Source organism: Channa argus, chromosome 13 (assembly GCF_033026475.1).
Source record: "Channa argus isolate prfri chromosome 13, Channa argus male v1.0, whole genome shotgun sequence".
NCBI lineage: Eukaryota > Metazoa > Chordata > Actinopteri > Anabantiformes > Channidae > Channa > Channa argus.
The window spans coordinates 12,946,477-12,962,993 of NC_090209.1; the positions used below are offsets into that span (position 1 = coordinate 12,946,477).

Consider the following 16,517-nt stretch of genomic DNA (forward strand, 5'->3'; position numbering starts at 1 on the left):
GACCTTCAACCCACATCTGCCATTAAAGAAAGCCTACAGGTTCAGCAAGCCAGCAGTAACAAGTGTAACAGATGTGTATTTTGGTGTCATTTTTTAACAAAAAGGGACATACAAACTGGCTGAGGCTTGATGCCAGTAAAAATATGTCCTCCCTCTTTTTCCCAACTCTTCTGTAAAAGGGAGGCCGTGAATGGTCCTCAACAAAACACTGAAAAGCAATAGATGCTTCAGCATCCATGTTTTGTTTCTTTGTCCTACCAACATTTTAACTCTCAAATCAAATCCCCCCGATGTTAAGTTCCACTCAAACGTTTTTTCGTAGCCTGTCAAATCATGGAAGAAAATAGAAGTCGTATTCAATCTCCAGGAGCCGTTCATTTTATCTGCTCCATTGCAACCTACAGTAGAGATATTCTAAAAATAAGTATATTTTCTTTAATACCTCCTTTATGCCATCCATTCAGGAAGGATCCCCCGCGGAAATTTAAAAATTATGTAACGTGTTAGAGATGCAAAGCAACCTACAATTTAAACAATCTTAAAATAAAGCCTTACCGTCTGTTGTAGATATGTTTCAAGCCCTGCCAATATAATCAGTCAACCATCTTGTCATCCCAAAGGTGCTGTTCAGTCAGTCTGAAAGGCTTCATCAGTTCTAAACTTCGGGGGGTTAGGATATGTACTGTGTGTGTTTATTTTGCTGAGATGTGTATCTCAGTTGTTGAGGCCATAAAAAGCATGTCATTGAGGGTGGTGCAAAGAAATATCTTATATCATTTGGTGAGAGGGTGATAAAGAAGCCACAGGATCAGCAAACTCAATTTAGTTTATTCAGTAAGGACCATCAAAACATACAAAAACACGTCACAGGAAACTGACTATTAATTGTGAATAAATTCAAGATTGGTATCAGTTCTTGATTCACATAACTATCAAAATGGAGACAGACCCAGTGGAGATCATGATAGCATGGGCCGAGTGTGTCGGTGCAGAAACAGTTGATGGGTGACTGAGATCAGCAGGAATCAGTATCATTAGGTTTTTAGTAATACAACATCGGTACAGACACTGGTTATCAATATGATTTTGTAAATCATAATTGTGAAATCACTATTTTTTTCCTCAGAAACCGTAATAAAAGTACAGTCTGCTGAGAAGGGATGAAAAAAATATGGGACTAAAATTATAACATAATGAAACATCAGTTTATTCAGACAATAGACACCATGTTGCACATTTTCTCATCTCTCCATAGACAACGCTTCTGTCTCACTGAGAGATAAAAACCTTATCGTTCAATGTGTTTTAACAAACTGATATTTTACTCCTACATTTTGCATGCTGGAAACAAATGAATTTAAATGGCTGATTACACAACACAAAGCAAAAGATGACTATGCAGTTGGTTTCTGTCACATCAGCAGTAAGAGATGCTATGTGGGTATATTTACCATTAGCTTGTATACTCTTAGCTGCTAGGGTCAATGATGTTTAATTAGAGGTGCCCCTTTCATCCGTGATCTTTGATAATGACGAAAGAAGATAAACAAATACTGTATGCACAATATTGTAATTGGTTGGTAAAAAAATTGGACTATGCAAAAATGCATTAAAGTAAAAGATGCTCAAAGACAAATAACAGCATCAATTGCCAAAGAGCTTGATTCTTCGATTCTGACAAGTCATGTTCAGGTGTACAGCAATTTCAGACGAGTTCTTGGGGGCCATCCCTACTGGTCAGTAAGGTTTATCCTCTGGGTGCACAACTACTGTCACAGCATAACAGCCAGTATATTTACTGTATTGCTTTGTGTCATGGCAATGTGCCCAGTAGCTGTTGAGATACTGTATCTTGTGTTGAGTGACAGATGGAAAGATCAGTCAGTCCACATTACTACCCTTTGCCCCCACTGCTACTAAAGCAAAAACCAAATCACAGGACATGAAATAATGAGACACGCAGTGGGTGAGCTATTTCAATGTGCTTTTCACTGAGATATTAATTGGACTGTGCCGGATTGTTGATTTGTCCTTTTCTAATTAATGGAGCAAATTAAGAACTTTCCAAATCTCTGTTAGTGTGTTTAACATATTCGTACTCATTTTTTGAGTTTAGTTTGCCTGGCTTTTAAATACTCTTTAGACAGAGCGGATTCATTGTTTGTTGTTTTGGTTTTCATTGCCATGCAGTGTGCACTTCTTTGTTGTATTGTGGACTCTTTTGTAATGGAAATACCGCTAACTTCCAACAAGAGTGTGAAAAGCCAAAGCACACATACATACACACACACCAAGCTATAACTTTCCTACCATAAAAGTAAATGTACGCACTAAAGCACATATTATAACATACAGTGTGCTTTGCAGGTATAACATGTACACAGTGACAAAGAAGCGCATGCAGACACACATTGTATTCTTTCACACAGTGCTCCTGACAAGACTTATTGTTTGTCCTTGACATTTTCATGTATTTGATAAAAGGCTGGTATGAAAGGGCTATGTGTTGACATCACAAATCTTCAAATGAAAAGTGATTTCTTTGTTCCTTCTGTCTTAACTGACTCAAGAGACTTCTGTGCATGGAGTATACTTGTTGTTAATTAACCATACCACTGTTTGATTGAAGTGTGTGTGTGTGTGTGTGTGTGTGTGTGTGTGTGTGTGTGTGTGTGTGTGTGTGTGTGTGTGTGTGTGTGTGTGTGTGTGTGTGTGTGTGTGTGTGTGTGTCTGTGTGTGCGCACGTGTATGTGTAAATTCATGCAAAGTGGTAGATGCAGAAGAAGTAAATGGGCTTTCCAAATCCACCATTCAGGTTCAGGTTTATTATCATTACTTTAATACAAGGAAACAAAATGTTTCTTGTTGTCCATAGCACAACACAGCGCACACACACAAGGATGAGTGCAAAATAATAAATATTAAATTATATAAAATATAAAATAACTGTAGACTAAAATATAAAAAAAAAAATTTAGGTAAAAGTCAGCACTTGTAAATTAGCAGCAACAACTTGGATGTAACAAGGTCCATATATTTTCTCATCTTGACATTTTAGTGGAATTACAGCAAAACAGTCTTATATGTGATGCGCAAGCGTTTAGAAATTAATTAATGTTGCGAAACATTCTCACTTACAACTATATGCAAATGAACGGGCTCGATTTCAAACGCTGGTTTTTCTGTCAGACTTCCCAGTGAAGGAGTAGCTGTGGCTCAGCAGTCATGCAGCAAATCTGTGTATCTGTAAGCCAAATTTATATTTTTGTGTTATTTTCTATGTCTGCATGGATCAGAGTTCAAATAAAGCATCATAGTACATGAAATTTGATAGTATTAAAAGTAAACTGCATCTTTTTGTTGCTAATGGCTATCTGATAAACAGACTGAACTGCCATTTCATTTGGCTTCATTATCCAGTCTTACATCATGGTCATGTTGCCATACTTTGCTAGGGTTAGGGCGGTCATTTTGCCCCAGCTTTCCAGCAGCAACTGGCATATTTGTCCTGTCAAGGCTGATTTATGTTCTAATATGTAATTGCAGTTATGAATGTGTCAATCAAATGGATACTTGTTGCCATTTGCTTTACTTTTTCTGTTTTTCTGGATCGGGCACAGAGAGTTGATGACCTCATTTTTGATCCCAATGTTCATTTTTTGAACTGTCCAAACAGCCATCTGAGAACACAACACACTTATTTGAATGTGGATTCTGTTCACGCTCTTTCTTTTTTCTCATCTCAATATTTATGTTTGATAGTAAATCACATGTTGGATTAATAATTATGATATTTTAAAAATAGTAGCACCATTGACAGTTTTGTATACTGAACAGTGAGTGTGTCTCTTTTTCCTTTACAGTGCATGTAAAAGCAGGGACCTGTGAAGTGATCGCTGCCCATCGTTGCTGCAACAAAAACAAGATTGAGGAGAGATCCCAGACTGTCAAATGTTCCTGCTTTCCTGGACAAGTTGCTGGGACCACTCGGGCCATGCCCTCCTGTGTAGATGGTGTGTATCATTGTACTGTGTATGTACATCTATTGTACTCTTACTGTCTTGGTGAAACCTGTCAGGTTTGCAGGTTTTAAAATTTAGAAATGTTTTAAAATAAAATAATTGTGTTTTACGTTTTCATGCTGACCATATTGCTGTGAATAATAATGATTATGATGGTGAGCTTTATCTTATAAACAATATGAGAGTCAGAAATTCAGCTAGATTAACCCAAAACCACATATATAACAAAAAAATCTGCATGCATTTACATTATTTAGGCCATGTGTTCTGAATAATGTTATGGAGAGGAGCAGTCGACAGAAGAACAAGATTAGAAGCTACTTTCAACTCTAACCCCCCAGGATATCAAAGTCATGATGAGCTGTTTTCTTTTTGTGCTTTTTTTAAAATGTACCCTATATTGTATGCACCCACTCACTGGGGTTTATTGAAAACACAAAATACAAAAGGTTGAAACTGACCCAGAAACCAAAGGAAACAACATTCAGTTGTCAGCATTTTAGTAAAATTCTAATTCAAAAGATCCTTAAAAGCAGAGAGAGGTCTCATAAGCTGATAATCATTAATTATATGATCATAATTACTAGGCATAGATGTGGTGTCAGATCCGCTGGTGCTCCCCTCTTCAGATATTTATCTTCCAAACATATATACATGCAGGTGCAAGTGTTTATTTTCAGTGTAACTCTCCCTCCACCACACTAACACTTCTTTTTATAGGATGTGCTATGCTTTGGTATTCCTGATTTGAAGATACTATGGACATGTGCAGTAAGATTTTAAAGTTTGTGGACCCTTTAGAATTTCCTAAAACTACATAACAGGAACCCACTTTAACCAAGGAGACAAAGCAATTATACTTATTGGCACAAACCCTCAAGCTCAACTATATGTATTTTTTAACAAGCAAAGAATAATTTCTCCCTGCTCACGTCTTGCTGCTCCTTCAATTCTCTGCAAGCTTCTACAAATGGCAAATTTCAAATATGTGCCTGTGATTGAAATATAATTGATACTTTACAGGCAGTCCTCATAATTGTGGCACTATGAAAACTTTAACTGTTATTTGGCACAAGAGTCCTGTATAAAATATATAATTGCAATATACTGCACACATCTGTTTGCCATTTCGACATATGCTCTCTTCTATAAATTCTAATAAAACAGTTATATGACTAAAGTCACATTGATTTGACAGTGAATATTTACATGTCAGTAATCACCCAGCAATATGTTTGTGTACTGGTAGCCAAAATACTCTTGGTGCCCTTGTAGCTACAAAGGCAGGATAACTGGACTCCCCTGACCCTGCTTTTCCTTTCAACATTATTTCCTACTGGTAACTTCAGCAGTCTGATTTATTATAAATACAATCTCAGTCCATTATATTTTTCTGATGAATTCACAGGAAGTGCAAAGATGATGGATGGCATATGGTTACATTGCACCCAGAAGTAATTTAAAAGTAATGAAATGCCTGCTCTGGCTATTATCCCAATAAACCATAAAGATACAAGAAAAAGAAATCCAAACTACTCAAAAGTAATCTGTGCCTCAAAAACCAACAAATAATTCTAATGATAAACATAAAAATTGAATGTAACAAATTCTAATATAATGGCTTTTTAACTGAGAGGCAGAATAGGGACAGTGTCAATGAAGGAGAATTCAGGTGTTCCAGCTATTATATTAATTACTTCAGCAAATATTATGATCTGCAAAATGTGTTGTCTCTCTGGAGCTGCTGTGTTGCCACTGAATGAAAAATTTTTTCTGCACACCCAAGTGTTTATTTAGGCTTTTACACATCCTGTAAATGAGCATTGGTTTGTAGTGCTGACCAGTACAAGTCAGGAAATGCACCCATACCCCCAAAATGGCTACTGCTTCTGTGTCCACAAAGTTAATATCCTGCACCACCTGCAGCTACGATGAGTACCACTTGATAAAGCTGACTGCAGTCTGTTGTTTATTGCTTTTATTTAAGTTTATGTTTCGATTGTTCTGCACTAGAGCTTAATGATTATGGAATCTTTGTGTGTGATTATGAAGTTCTGCTCATGGTTTCATTTACATCAAAATAGAGCAAAGTGCGTCAGCCCCTCATGATAAATGGAGTAAACCTTTATTAATCCCATGGGCAGATGCCTTGCAGGAAATTAAAAACCAGGTTATTACATGTTTAGCATGTAAAATCAGATTATGCAGTATGTTATTTCTATACTACGACTCTCTCTGTCACCTTCAATGATTGATTAAGAAGAAATCCTTGTAAGAAAAGTTCTCAGACATTATTGCATGTGTCCCAAACCTCTGAAGTATTATGTCACTGACTTTTGCTTTGAGTAAATAACATAGCTTTTGATATGCTTAACATGTAATAACTTGATACTTGAGTGGGGTTGAGTGTGACAAAGCCCCAGTAGAGTGACTGATATTCAAAAATGCACACATCCAGTCAGTCAGCCTTTATTGTGGCAAGTCTCATTTTGAAATTTTTACATTGTGATGCTATTTAATCATCATCTTGTTCTTGATGTGTTTGGTTTTTCTAAGCCTTTTTCTCTATGTTTGCCAAATGCAACACATTTTTATCCGATTTGATGTGTTGCAAACAAATGTACTTAAACCTACCCCAGCTGTCTCATGCACATCTTGCCTTCAGTTTTGTGCTTTTTATTTACTTTTTTTTTACATGAAGGTAAAATGTAAAACGGCTTTCTCTGCACATACCTCAGTGCCCCTGAAACCAATGCATACTGAATAATTTTAGAAGGGCCCTTTAAACAGAACATGCACACATTTTTCTTTTTTATAGAAAGCTATTCTTTTTATACTGCATCTCCCTGAAATTTAATAGGGTTGGAACATATAGAAAATAATAATTATTATAAAATATAATTATCTCAACAATCATGTGTTAAGTTAAATTTATGGGTTCATAATTTGGACTGGTTTAACAGGGTTAAATGAGTAGCTAGACCAGAATGAAACTGTGGCTGCAGACCCAACTGAACTATATGTGGTCTGAACCAGAAGAAGAATGGCAATTTTAATACTAATGAAAATTTTTGTTAAAACCTCTTTTATCCATTATCTATTATTTAGTTATTTACAATTAAATAAAAAAGGTTGTAATTTAAGTTCAATCTCATATTACTGTTTATCATATTAATTTGTATGTTCTAATACATCTATGTATGATTGTGTATTTTGTAAAAAACAATTGGGGCCAAATTGTGTATTTTAATTGCAATGGATTATGTACTGTTTAAGCAAAACTTAACCATCCTCAGACACAATTAAGATTATGGCTACAGTATATGACCAAATGTTGGGTGAACAAAGCACGATGTATTAAAGAACAGTTCTGCAACATATGTTAATGCTGATGGACACGTTACAAATCATTTAAGGTTTTTGCCAAGATTTTTAAGTCAGCATATTGTGCCATTGGTAAATTTAAATTTATATAAATTACTTTAGCAGACATTGTGTAGCATTCAACTTTTCACTTGCAAAGATGTTGAAAAGTTGGTGTGATGATAAAGACAAAAAGATACAAAGTGCAATCGAAAAAGACTTTGTGAATAAATTATGATGTACATGACTCGTGTGACTTAAACATCCACTCAAGCTGCTACTGTAGAGACACAAACACCAGATTTGTGTGGACTAATTATGACGTTCCTCAATTTATTATATGAAACAAACAGAAATTTCTATCACCCTGTCCGCCCACGGTGTTTAACTTTATTTGTGGTTTGACGGCTTTGTTCATTTTAGGTTTGCTTGACTCTTTTTATTCAATTGAGGTTTGCTTGGTGCTGTATTAATTGTATAATTTTGTTGGATCCTCTTCATCTTCTATGGCACCCAACTAAATAAATCCCAACTCTCAATATTTTCATAAAATGTTTTCATGGAAGCTCTCATTAATGAAAAGTTTCTTTTACCAGTTGCCAGGACCTTTATTTAAAAATATACAAAATTTGGATAAGACATTAGGTAGGGAAACATTGATGTCAAAATATAACTAATCATATTTTTAACTAAATACTGTGTTTGCCTCTCTCTTCATGTTTCTCTTCAACCAGCCTCCATTGTAGCCCAGAAGTGGTGGTGTCAGATGCAGCCATGCATGGAAGGTGAGGAGTGCAAGGTTCTGCCAGACCTCACAGGATGGAGCTGCAGCACAGGCAACAAAGTCAAGACCACAAAGGTGGGTGTACACATAATCTTGCTCTTCCCCCCGCCTCTCTTACAGGGTTCCCAACCCTCTTACACGTACTGTTTATGCATGAACGCACATGGCCAGACCCTCCACCAAGTGACCCAATTCCAACTCCATCCTGTTAAATCTCTCTCTTTCTATCTTATTTGGCTCTATCGTTTCTCTTTTTACCCTACGTTATTCTTTTTCTCATCCAATTTCTCTCTCTTTACTTTCCCCTCCTGTCCTATCTTGGATGTAACATCAAACATTCACAGAAGAAAATAAAGGCCAACAGCAAAACACACACACACACATAGTACCTCACACTTCCCTTCATTGCGCTTGCCCTGCTTCTCTGCCTCTGACTGGATGCAAAAACAACTCCCCACATTGGAAACTATGGTCAATTGTCCTCAGACAGTTTTTATGCTCCGATTCGCTCGTAATACAGTGCATTCTTTTTCATGACTTTTTTGCACAGTTTGTCGGTGCTTGTGCATGTGTATATAGGTGTGGATATACAGTTCAAATTTTTCTCTCCAGCCTCTATCTGCACCTGTTGATTTCCCTGCACTGGCTTCACCTGAACAGACTCTTAGCTGTCTGTCATAGCAGGGAATTTGTGCGAGACTCACCTCTTGTCACAGTATGCTTCTGTTTCTATCCTCCATCCTTCACTCTGTCTTCTCACCCTCCATTATTCATGGCTGGGTGCAGACCTTTGTTTTCTGCCTAAATAATTGATTGAAGGCGTGGTCGGAGAGAGAGCATCTCCTTGAGTAAAAGACAGGAATAAGAAAAGCTTAAAGACCCACGTGATCTGCTCTTTCTTTCTCACTCTCTTTCTCTGAGAGAAAGTTTCCTATATGCCAAGCTGATTAAGAATTCTTTCCTTACTTTACCTCTGCTCACCTCTCACCTAGCAAAGTGGATCTCACTCCCAAAAGTAGCATTCCTTCTTTTCTCTTCAATAGCCCGTCCTCTTGTTATCAGCACAACATACTTTTCTGCTGTAATGTGTTCACATTGTGTTATGCTGTTCAAAGGTGTAACCTAATTTTCCCAATTCCCAGCACATCTCTACATCTTTACATCACTGAGAGGTAAAGAGACAATAGAGACAAATGGAAAATGATAGAGTACTCTTAGAGTGAGTAACGGGCCCAAACTAATAAAAGAAACATACATATGAGGATGATGTAATTAAATGACTGCCACTCAGATATTATTTCACATATCTGATCTCATGCATTTACTGTAGTTTTATCAAACCCATTGTTCATTTATAATTTCCTGAACAGGATCAAAGCAAACCAGTTTCAACCAGACATCGCTTTATCATTGAGTCTGTCATAGTTTAAAAGAGCACAAACATTTGCTGCCTCTTGCATTCAGGTCTTTGATCAATGATTTGTGTGTGCTTGTGTGTGTGTACACACATTTTGAATGTGTTAGCTGATGTGTTGTGCCTGATGATGAAAAGAGCGATTTTTTTCCTCCTCTGGTGTGGTACGCAGAGGTCAAAATGCGCAGGCATCCAGATCAATAGCATCGAACGTTCTCTTATAGTCCCATTAAGACCCACTCGTAAATTGAAATTGACGATAGACTGAGAGAGAAAGAGGATGAGGGAGAAGCAGGCAGGTGGAGATGGATGAGAAAGAAAAATATAACAAGTGGAAAGTGGAGAGGAAAACGTGAAGCAGGGGAGAGAGTAGATAAAACACTAAATAATAACAATAAAGAAAACACTTGAAAACAAGAATATTGAAACAGGTCAACTGACAAGGAGCTTATGCCTGTGTCTGTATACACAGAGCAGGCAAGAACACAAAAGAGTGTTTGGCACTCTCCCCCTTCCCTCCATCTCTGGCTGGTAGCAGAGACAGGGAGGAGAGGAGGAGGGCACAGGGAGGAGAGAAGGAGGGAAAAGAAGACAGCTCGATCAATGCCAAATAATATCATATGGATGAGCAGACAGACACGGCCGAGCTGCCAAGACAAGGCAAGTGGGCGTGTGCATTTGCATAGATGCACATACAGCCAGGACACACATTAACTAATAAAAGACAAAGTGTCAGCAGTGCGTATATGTTTCTTTTCCTATATAGCATAGCTTACATTAACACTAAATACATGTGGCAGCCTGTAAGCACCATAAACATTTTATATAAGATATTCTGCAACCACTTCTCCCCTTGAGAGAAACAATACAAATCAAAAAATTTTGTTTGTGTGTTACTGTAAGTTTACAGTTATTTAGAATGAGGAAAAAATAAGGAAAAAGGCGGTTACAGTTTATGAAATATACTTTCTATATTTTTCTCTTCTGTCACTACCTAAATCATAAAGAGTGTGTATAATTTAGGAGTGAAGGGGATATCTGGCCTGTGGCTATATAAACCTGTGGAATAAGCAATAAAAAGGTGGCACTCATGGGCATAAAAAAAGCCCACAGTGATGACACTAAGGCACTGCTTGTGTGCTTTGTTAATTGAGATCTAACTACCTAAATCTGCTTTATAACTGTGCACAGAAACTGCCATCTACAGGCATATTTAAACAGCCAAAGGGATGTACAGCAAAGGGACTATGACTTTGCACCTTAAAGCATAGCAGGCACAGAGATGCAGCGGTCTGTGTGCATAGTGAACTGGCGTGACAACAAACGCCTGTAGACTCTTTGATCAGACACAGGAGTAGATGCCTGGAGGCAAAGGGAGCAGACCCAGCAAGGTTGGCCTGGAGCCATTGAGAGCAGATACAGTAGTAGAACAGTCTCAACTGGAAGCTTGAAGGAAGCGCTGAGCTCTCTCAGAGATGGCTGGCCTTCACACTTTGTTAGGTGGCACCTGGGTCGGACAAAAGACGGTCTCCCTCAAGAGGAAAAACAGGGGGTGGGGGAACACTGGGAAACACAATATGAGAAAAAGGCAAGCAGGAAAACAGAAGAGCAGTGTGGATGGCTATGTGCATAAGTTCTGGCAGTGATACAGCAGTCTATGTTTGTTTGGCCATTGGATTGCAGAAAACGTCTCCTAATAGATTGAAACAAACCAAAATGAGTGCATGAGCAAAGAAAATGAAAAGATGAATGGGCAAGATAAAGAGACCATGTGATTAGAGCAACCGTCCTAATAAACAGACGAAATGACATGGCAGCAGGCCAGGTGCTGACAGTGAGGCATCGTGGGCCGACTGCCATGATTCAAGCTGTGTCTTGTTTAGTCTCTTGCCAGAAGACATTGTGTTAGCCATGTTGTTGTTTCTGCTCCAGCAACAAGAAACACTTCCCGATATTTTCAAATGGCGGACTGCACTATTCAAAAGCTTCGGTTCACATGTATGACCGGCACTTCATTCTGTGGTCTGTGAGTGTTTCAGACTACATTTTTGGGGACTATTTGTAATATCCAACTTCTTTTCATCCTGTTTCAGGTGACCCGATAGTCCCAAGAAGAGAAGTAAATGGTGGTGGAGATACTAACACAGCACAATGGACCTATCATTTTTGAGGAAATGCACTCAGAAGGACTTCTATGAGGAACCAGTAATTGTTTCATTTTCTGAGGATATCCAAGAAATTGCAGCTGGCCAACAAGAGACAGGACTCTTACTGCCCGCCATCACCTTTAACACAACTGAATCTTGGTCCTACTGCTAAGGACAAAGTCACCCACAATCCTTTATTGCTACTAGAAACAATACCTTCAACAAAGTGAACAATGACCTAAACAGCATTGGATTAGACAGTAAATTTAAAATAAATAAAAAAGCAAATTTCTTTTCGGCGATCTGTATTATTCATCTTTCTTCTAAGGCTTAATTGTGTTCCCTACATATAATGGGAATAAAGGGGATGCAAATTTAAGACAGCTGTTCTATATTACAGATGTCACTACAAAAATGGAAAATGGATTCAGAATGGCTGCCTCATGTAGACTGGATGACACATTTAATTTGACTGTGCCACATTGCAACACAATTGATGCTATCAAAACGTTTCTCAGATCTGAAACTAAACCTTTCCCTTTTTTTCACCTTCATAAAAATATTTTACCTTGAATAGTTTGTGGCTTACCACATGCCATTTTTAAAAATGGGAGGACAGTTTGTCAATCTTCTTTTATCTTTAGTTCGTTGAGAAAGGACAAATCCTAACCTAGAAGGTTAGACTAATACCAAGTAGATGTTATGGTATATTGAAACATATAAACGTGTAAAAAAAAAGGTCCATTGAATCAACGGGGCTAAAAATACATTGATGCTCTAATGGTTTTAATATCTGTGTTTTTAAACGCCTGTTAACCACTATTGAGTACATGTGTCAGTATTATATGAAATGAATAAAATCTTTCAAAAGAAAACATACATGTCTGTATTTTTTTTTAGCCCTATAAAGTAATATTGGGTTAGAGTTAGCACTGGCTGTTTTTCCAGTTCTACTGGTCATGATTCACAATGTACCACACCACATATACTGTACTGGGCATATATTTCTAATTAATAAAACAAAGCTAAAACATTTTTGGTTGACAACTCAAATTTAGAACAATTTGTGTTGTTTTTATGACATATCACCAATAACTCTTAATTTCCTTTTTTTTTTTTTAAATCATGACTTTTTGCCAGCTTTGTTTCCTACTTCAAACAAACACCTTTGAGCTTTGTGAATCCAGTCACTAAACAGGGAAATCTTCCTTGGGTTGTCGCCAGTGGTGTGTGACATGTCATTAATCAGGTGATTAGAGCTAAGTAAAAGAACATCTGCTGATCTCTGTGTGGCTGAACCACGCACGGGATGACAGGAGAAACCTGTACATTTAGTGTATGAGGGAGAATAGGGACATTTGAATGCAGCACATCGGCCAGAAATCAGAACAATCTGGGCTGGTAAACAAGATGTAGTACAGGAAGTTGCTGCTATGTTTTTTTGTCAAACTTAATCAAAATGGGTGTTTTTCCATATTAACTTTGAATTAACTATGTTTGTCACTGTATCTAGACTATTTACACATAAGGCTGAAGGTTTGTACTGGGTTAATGGGAAAACGGGTAATGGGACAATCTTTTCCTTTCTGTCTCAAAAACACAGAGTAAAATACTCCATGAGGTGCACATGGCTTATTCCACTCCTGCAGTAGAGTGACTCTCTGTAGGCTGCCCCTCAGAAGTTATTGAATGAAGTCATCATTCAATTACCAGAAAGAGAGACGTGGCGGGAACATGTCAGACATCATTAGGCAGGGCAGTCCAACTCATGTCCACACAACACCTTCTGAACCAAATGCTGGTTCAACCTAAATTACTGTTTTTCAGTGCTACTGATGCATGCACTTTCATGGAGTATGAAAATGTCTCTTGTAGCTTTAATACAGGAAAAATAAGCCCTCATGAGTTATTTGTCTTTGTAATGTAACAACTGCAATTAGTAATGCAGGTGTGTTGGGTGATAAAAGAGTATCAGTGAGAATTAAAGGAAATGTGTTCAAGGTGGTGGTGAGACAAACAATGTTGTACGGCTTAGAGACAGTGGCACTGGAGAAGAGACGTTTATTATTATTATTATTATTATTATTATTATTATTATTATTATTATTATTATTATTATTATTATTATTATTATTATTATTATTATTATTATTATTATAGGATCAGGAATGAGTATAACAGAGGGACAGCTCATGTTAGATGTTTTGGAGATAAAGTCAGACAGGCTGGACTGAGGTGGTTTGGACATGTTGAAAGAGGACAGACTAAACTAGAAGAAGACCAAAGAGGAGATTTATGGATGTAATGAGAGAGGACATGGAGTTAGTTGGTGTGAGAGAAGAGAATGACTCAGGATAGAGTTAGATGGAGGCAGATGATGCGCTGTGGTGACCCGAGAAACGTAACAGCCGAAAGGAAAAGAAGAAACCAAGAGTTCTTTGTCTTGGTCACATCCTTCTTCTTTTCCTTTCGGCTGTTCCCTTTCAGGGGTTGCCACAGCGAATCATGTGCCTCCATCTAACTCTATCCTCTGTATCCTCTTCACTCACACCAACTAACTTCATGTGCTCCCTCACTACATCCATAAATCTCCTCTTTGGTCCTCCTCTAGAACTCCTGCCTGGCAGCTCCAACCTCAGCATCCTTCTACCAATATATTCACAATGTCTTCTCTGAACATGTGCGAACCACCTCAATCTGGCCTCTCTGACTTTATCTCCAAAACATCTAACATGAGCTGTCCCTCTGATGTACTCATTCCTGATCCTGTCCATCCTCGTCGCTCCCAAAGAGAACCTCAACATCTTAAGCTCTGCTACCTCCAGCTCTGCCTCCTGTCTTTTCTTCAGTGCCACTGTCTCAAAGCCGAACAACATCGCTGGTCTCACCACCGTCCTGAACACCTTTCCTTTCATTCTCGCTGATACTCTTTTATCACACAACACACCTGACACTTTCTCCACTCGTTCCAACCTGCTTGCACTCGCCTCTTCACCTCTTTTCCACACTTTCCGTTGCTCTGAACCGTTGACCCTAAGTACTTAAGTCCTGCACTTTCTTCACCTCTGCTCCCTGTAACCTCACCGTTCCACCTGGGTCCCTCTCATTGACACACATGTAATTCTGTCTTGCTACGGCTAAGCTTCATTCCTCTGTTTTCCAGAGCAGACCTCCACCTCTCTAGATTTTCCTCCACTTGCTCTCTGCTCTCACTACAAATCACAATGTCATCTGCAAACATCATAGTCCATGGAGATTCTTGTCTAACCTCATCACCAAAGCAAACAAGAAGGGGCTCAGAGCCAATCTTTGATGCAGACCCACCTCCACCTTGAACTCCTCTGTCACGCCTACAGCACACCTCACCACTGTCTTACAGCTCTCATACATGTCCTGCACCACTCTAACATACTTCTCTGCCACTCCAGACTTCCTCATACAATACCACAGTTCCTCTCTCGGCATCCTGTCATACGCTTTCTCTAAATCTACGAAGACACAATGCTCCGTATGACCCTCTCTGTACTTATCCATCAGCATCCTCAAAGCACATACTGCATCTGTTGTACTCTTTCTAGGCATGAAACCATATTGCTGATCACAAATGTTCACCTCTGCCCTTAGCCTAGCTTCCACTACTCTTTCCCACAATTTCATTTTGTGGCTCATCAGCTTTATTCCTCTGTAGTTGCCACAGCTCTGCACATCTCCCTTGTTCTTAAAAATTGGCACCAGTACACTTCTCCTCCAGTCCTCTGGCATCCTCTCACTCTCCAAGATCTTGTTAAACAAACTAGTCAGAAACTCTACTGCCACCTCTCCTAGACACTCCCATACCTCCAGAGGTATGGAAGTGTCCTCCTCACTTCACTCTTACTAATCTTTGCTACTTCCTGCTCCACACCAGTCACCTCTTCTACTCTTCGTTCCCTTTCATTTTCCTCGTTCACCAACTTTCAAAGTACTCCTTCCATCTTCCCATCACACTCCTGGCACCTGTCAATACATTTCCATCCTTATCTTTAATCACCCTAATCTGCTGCACATCCTTCCCATCTCTATCTCTTTGTCTGGCCAACCTGTACTAATCCACCTCTCCCTCTTTAGTGTCCAACCTAGCATACAAGTCCTCATATTCTCTTTGTTTGGCCTTTGCCACCTCCACCTTCACCTTATGCTGTATCTCCCTGTACTCCTGTCTACTCTCTTCAGTCCTCTCAGTGTCCCACTTCTTCTTAGCTAACCTCTTTCTCTGTTTACACTCCTGAACTTCCTCGTTCCACCACCAAGTCTCCTTGTCCGCTTTCCTCTTTCCAGATGACACACCGAGTACCCTCCTACCTGTCTCCCTGATCAAATTAGCTGTAGTAGTCCAGTCATCTCGAAGCACCTCCAAACCACCCAGAGTCTGTCTCAGCTCATCCCGGAAAACTACACAATATTCTTCCTTTTTCAACTTCCACCACTTCGTCCTCTGCTCTGCCTTAGTCCTCTTCATCTACCTCACCACCAGCATCATTTTACACACCACCATCCTGTGTTGTCTGGCTACACTCTCCCCTACCAATGCTTTACAGTCACTGATCTCTTTCAGATTACAACGTCTACACAAGATGTAGTCCACCTGAGTGCTTCTACCTCCGCTCTTGTACGTCACCCTATGTTCCTGCCTCTTCTGAAAGAAAGTGTTAACTACAGCCATTTCCATCCTCTTTGCAAAGTCAACCACCATCTGACCTTCTGCATTTCTGTCCTGAAGACCAAACCTGCCCATAACAGTCTCATCA

At 38.9% G+C, this 16,517-nt stretch overlaps 1 protein-coding gene across 1 annotated transcript in view; it reads left to right on the forward strand.

Annotated features, from left to right (window-relative positions):
- Window positions 1-12,605, forward strand: part of LOC137140251 (chemokine-like protein TAFA-2) — a 71,987-nt gene extending 59,382 nt beyond the window's left edge. Inside the window, exons 3-5 of the mRNA XM_067528489.1 lie at window positions 3,864-4,013; window positions 8,120-8,244; window positions 11,677-12,605. Coding sequence (XP_067384590.1) covers window positions 3,864-4,013; window positions 8,120-8,244; window positions 11,677-11,688 — 287 coding nt within the window. The 3' untranslated portion in view covers window positions 11,689-12,605. The remainder of the gene's footprint in view (window positions 1-3,863; window positions 4,014-8,119; window positions 8,245-11,676) is intronic.
- The last annotated feature ends 3,912 nt before the right edge of the window (window positions 12,606-16,517 follow it).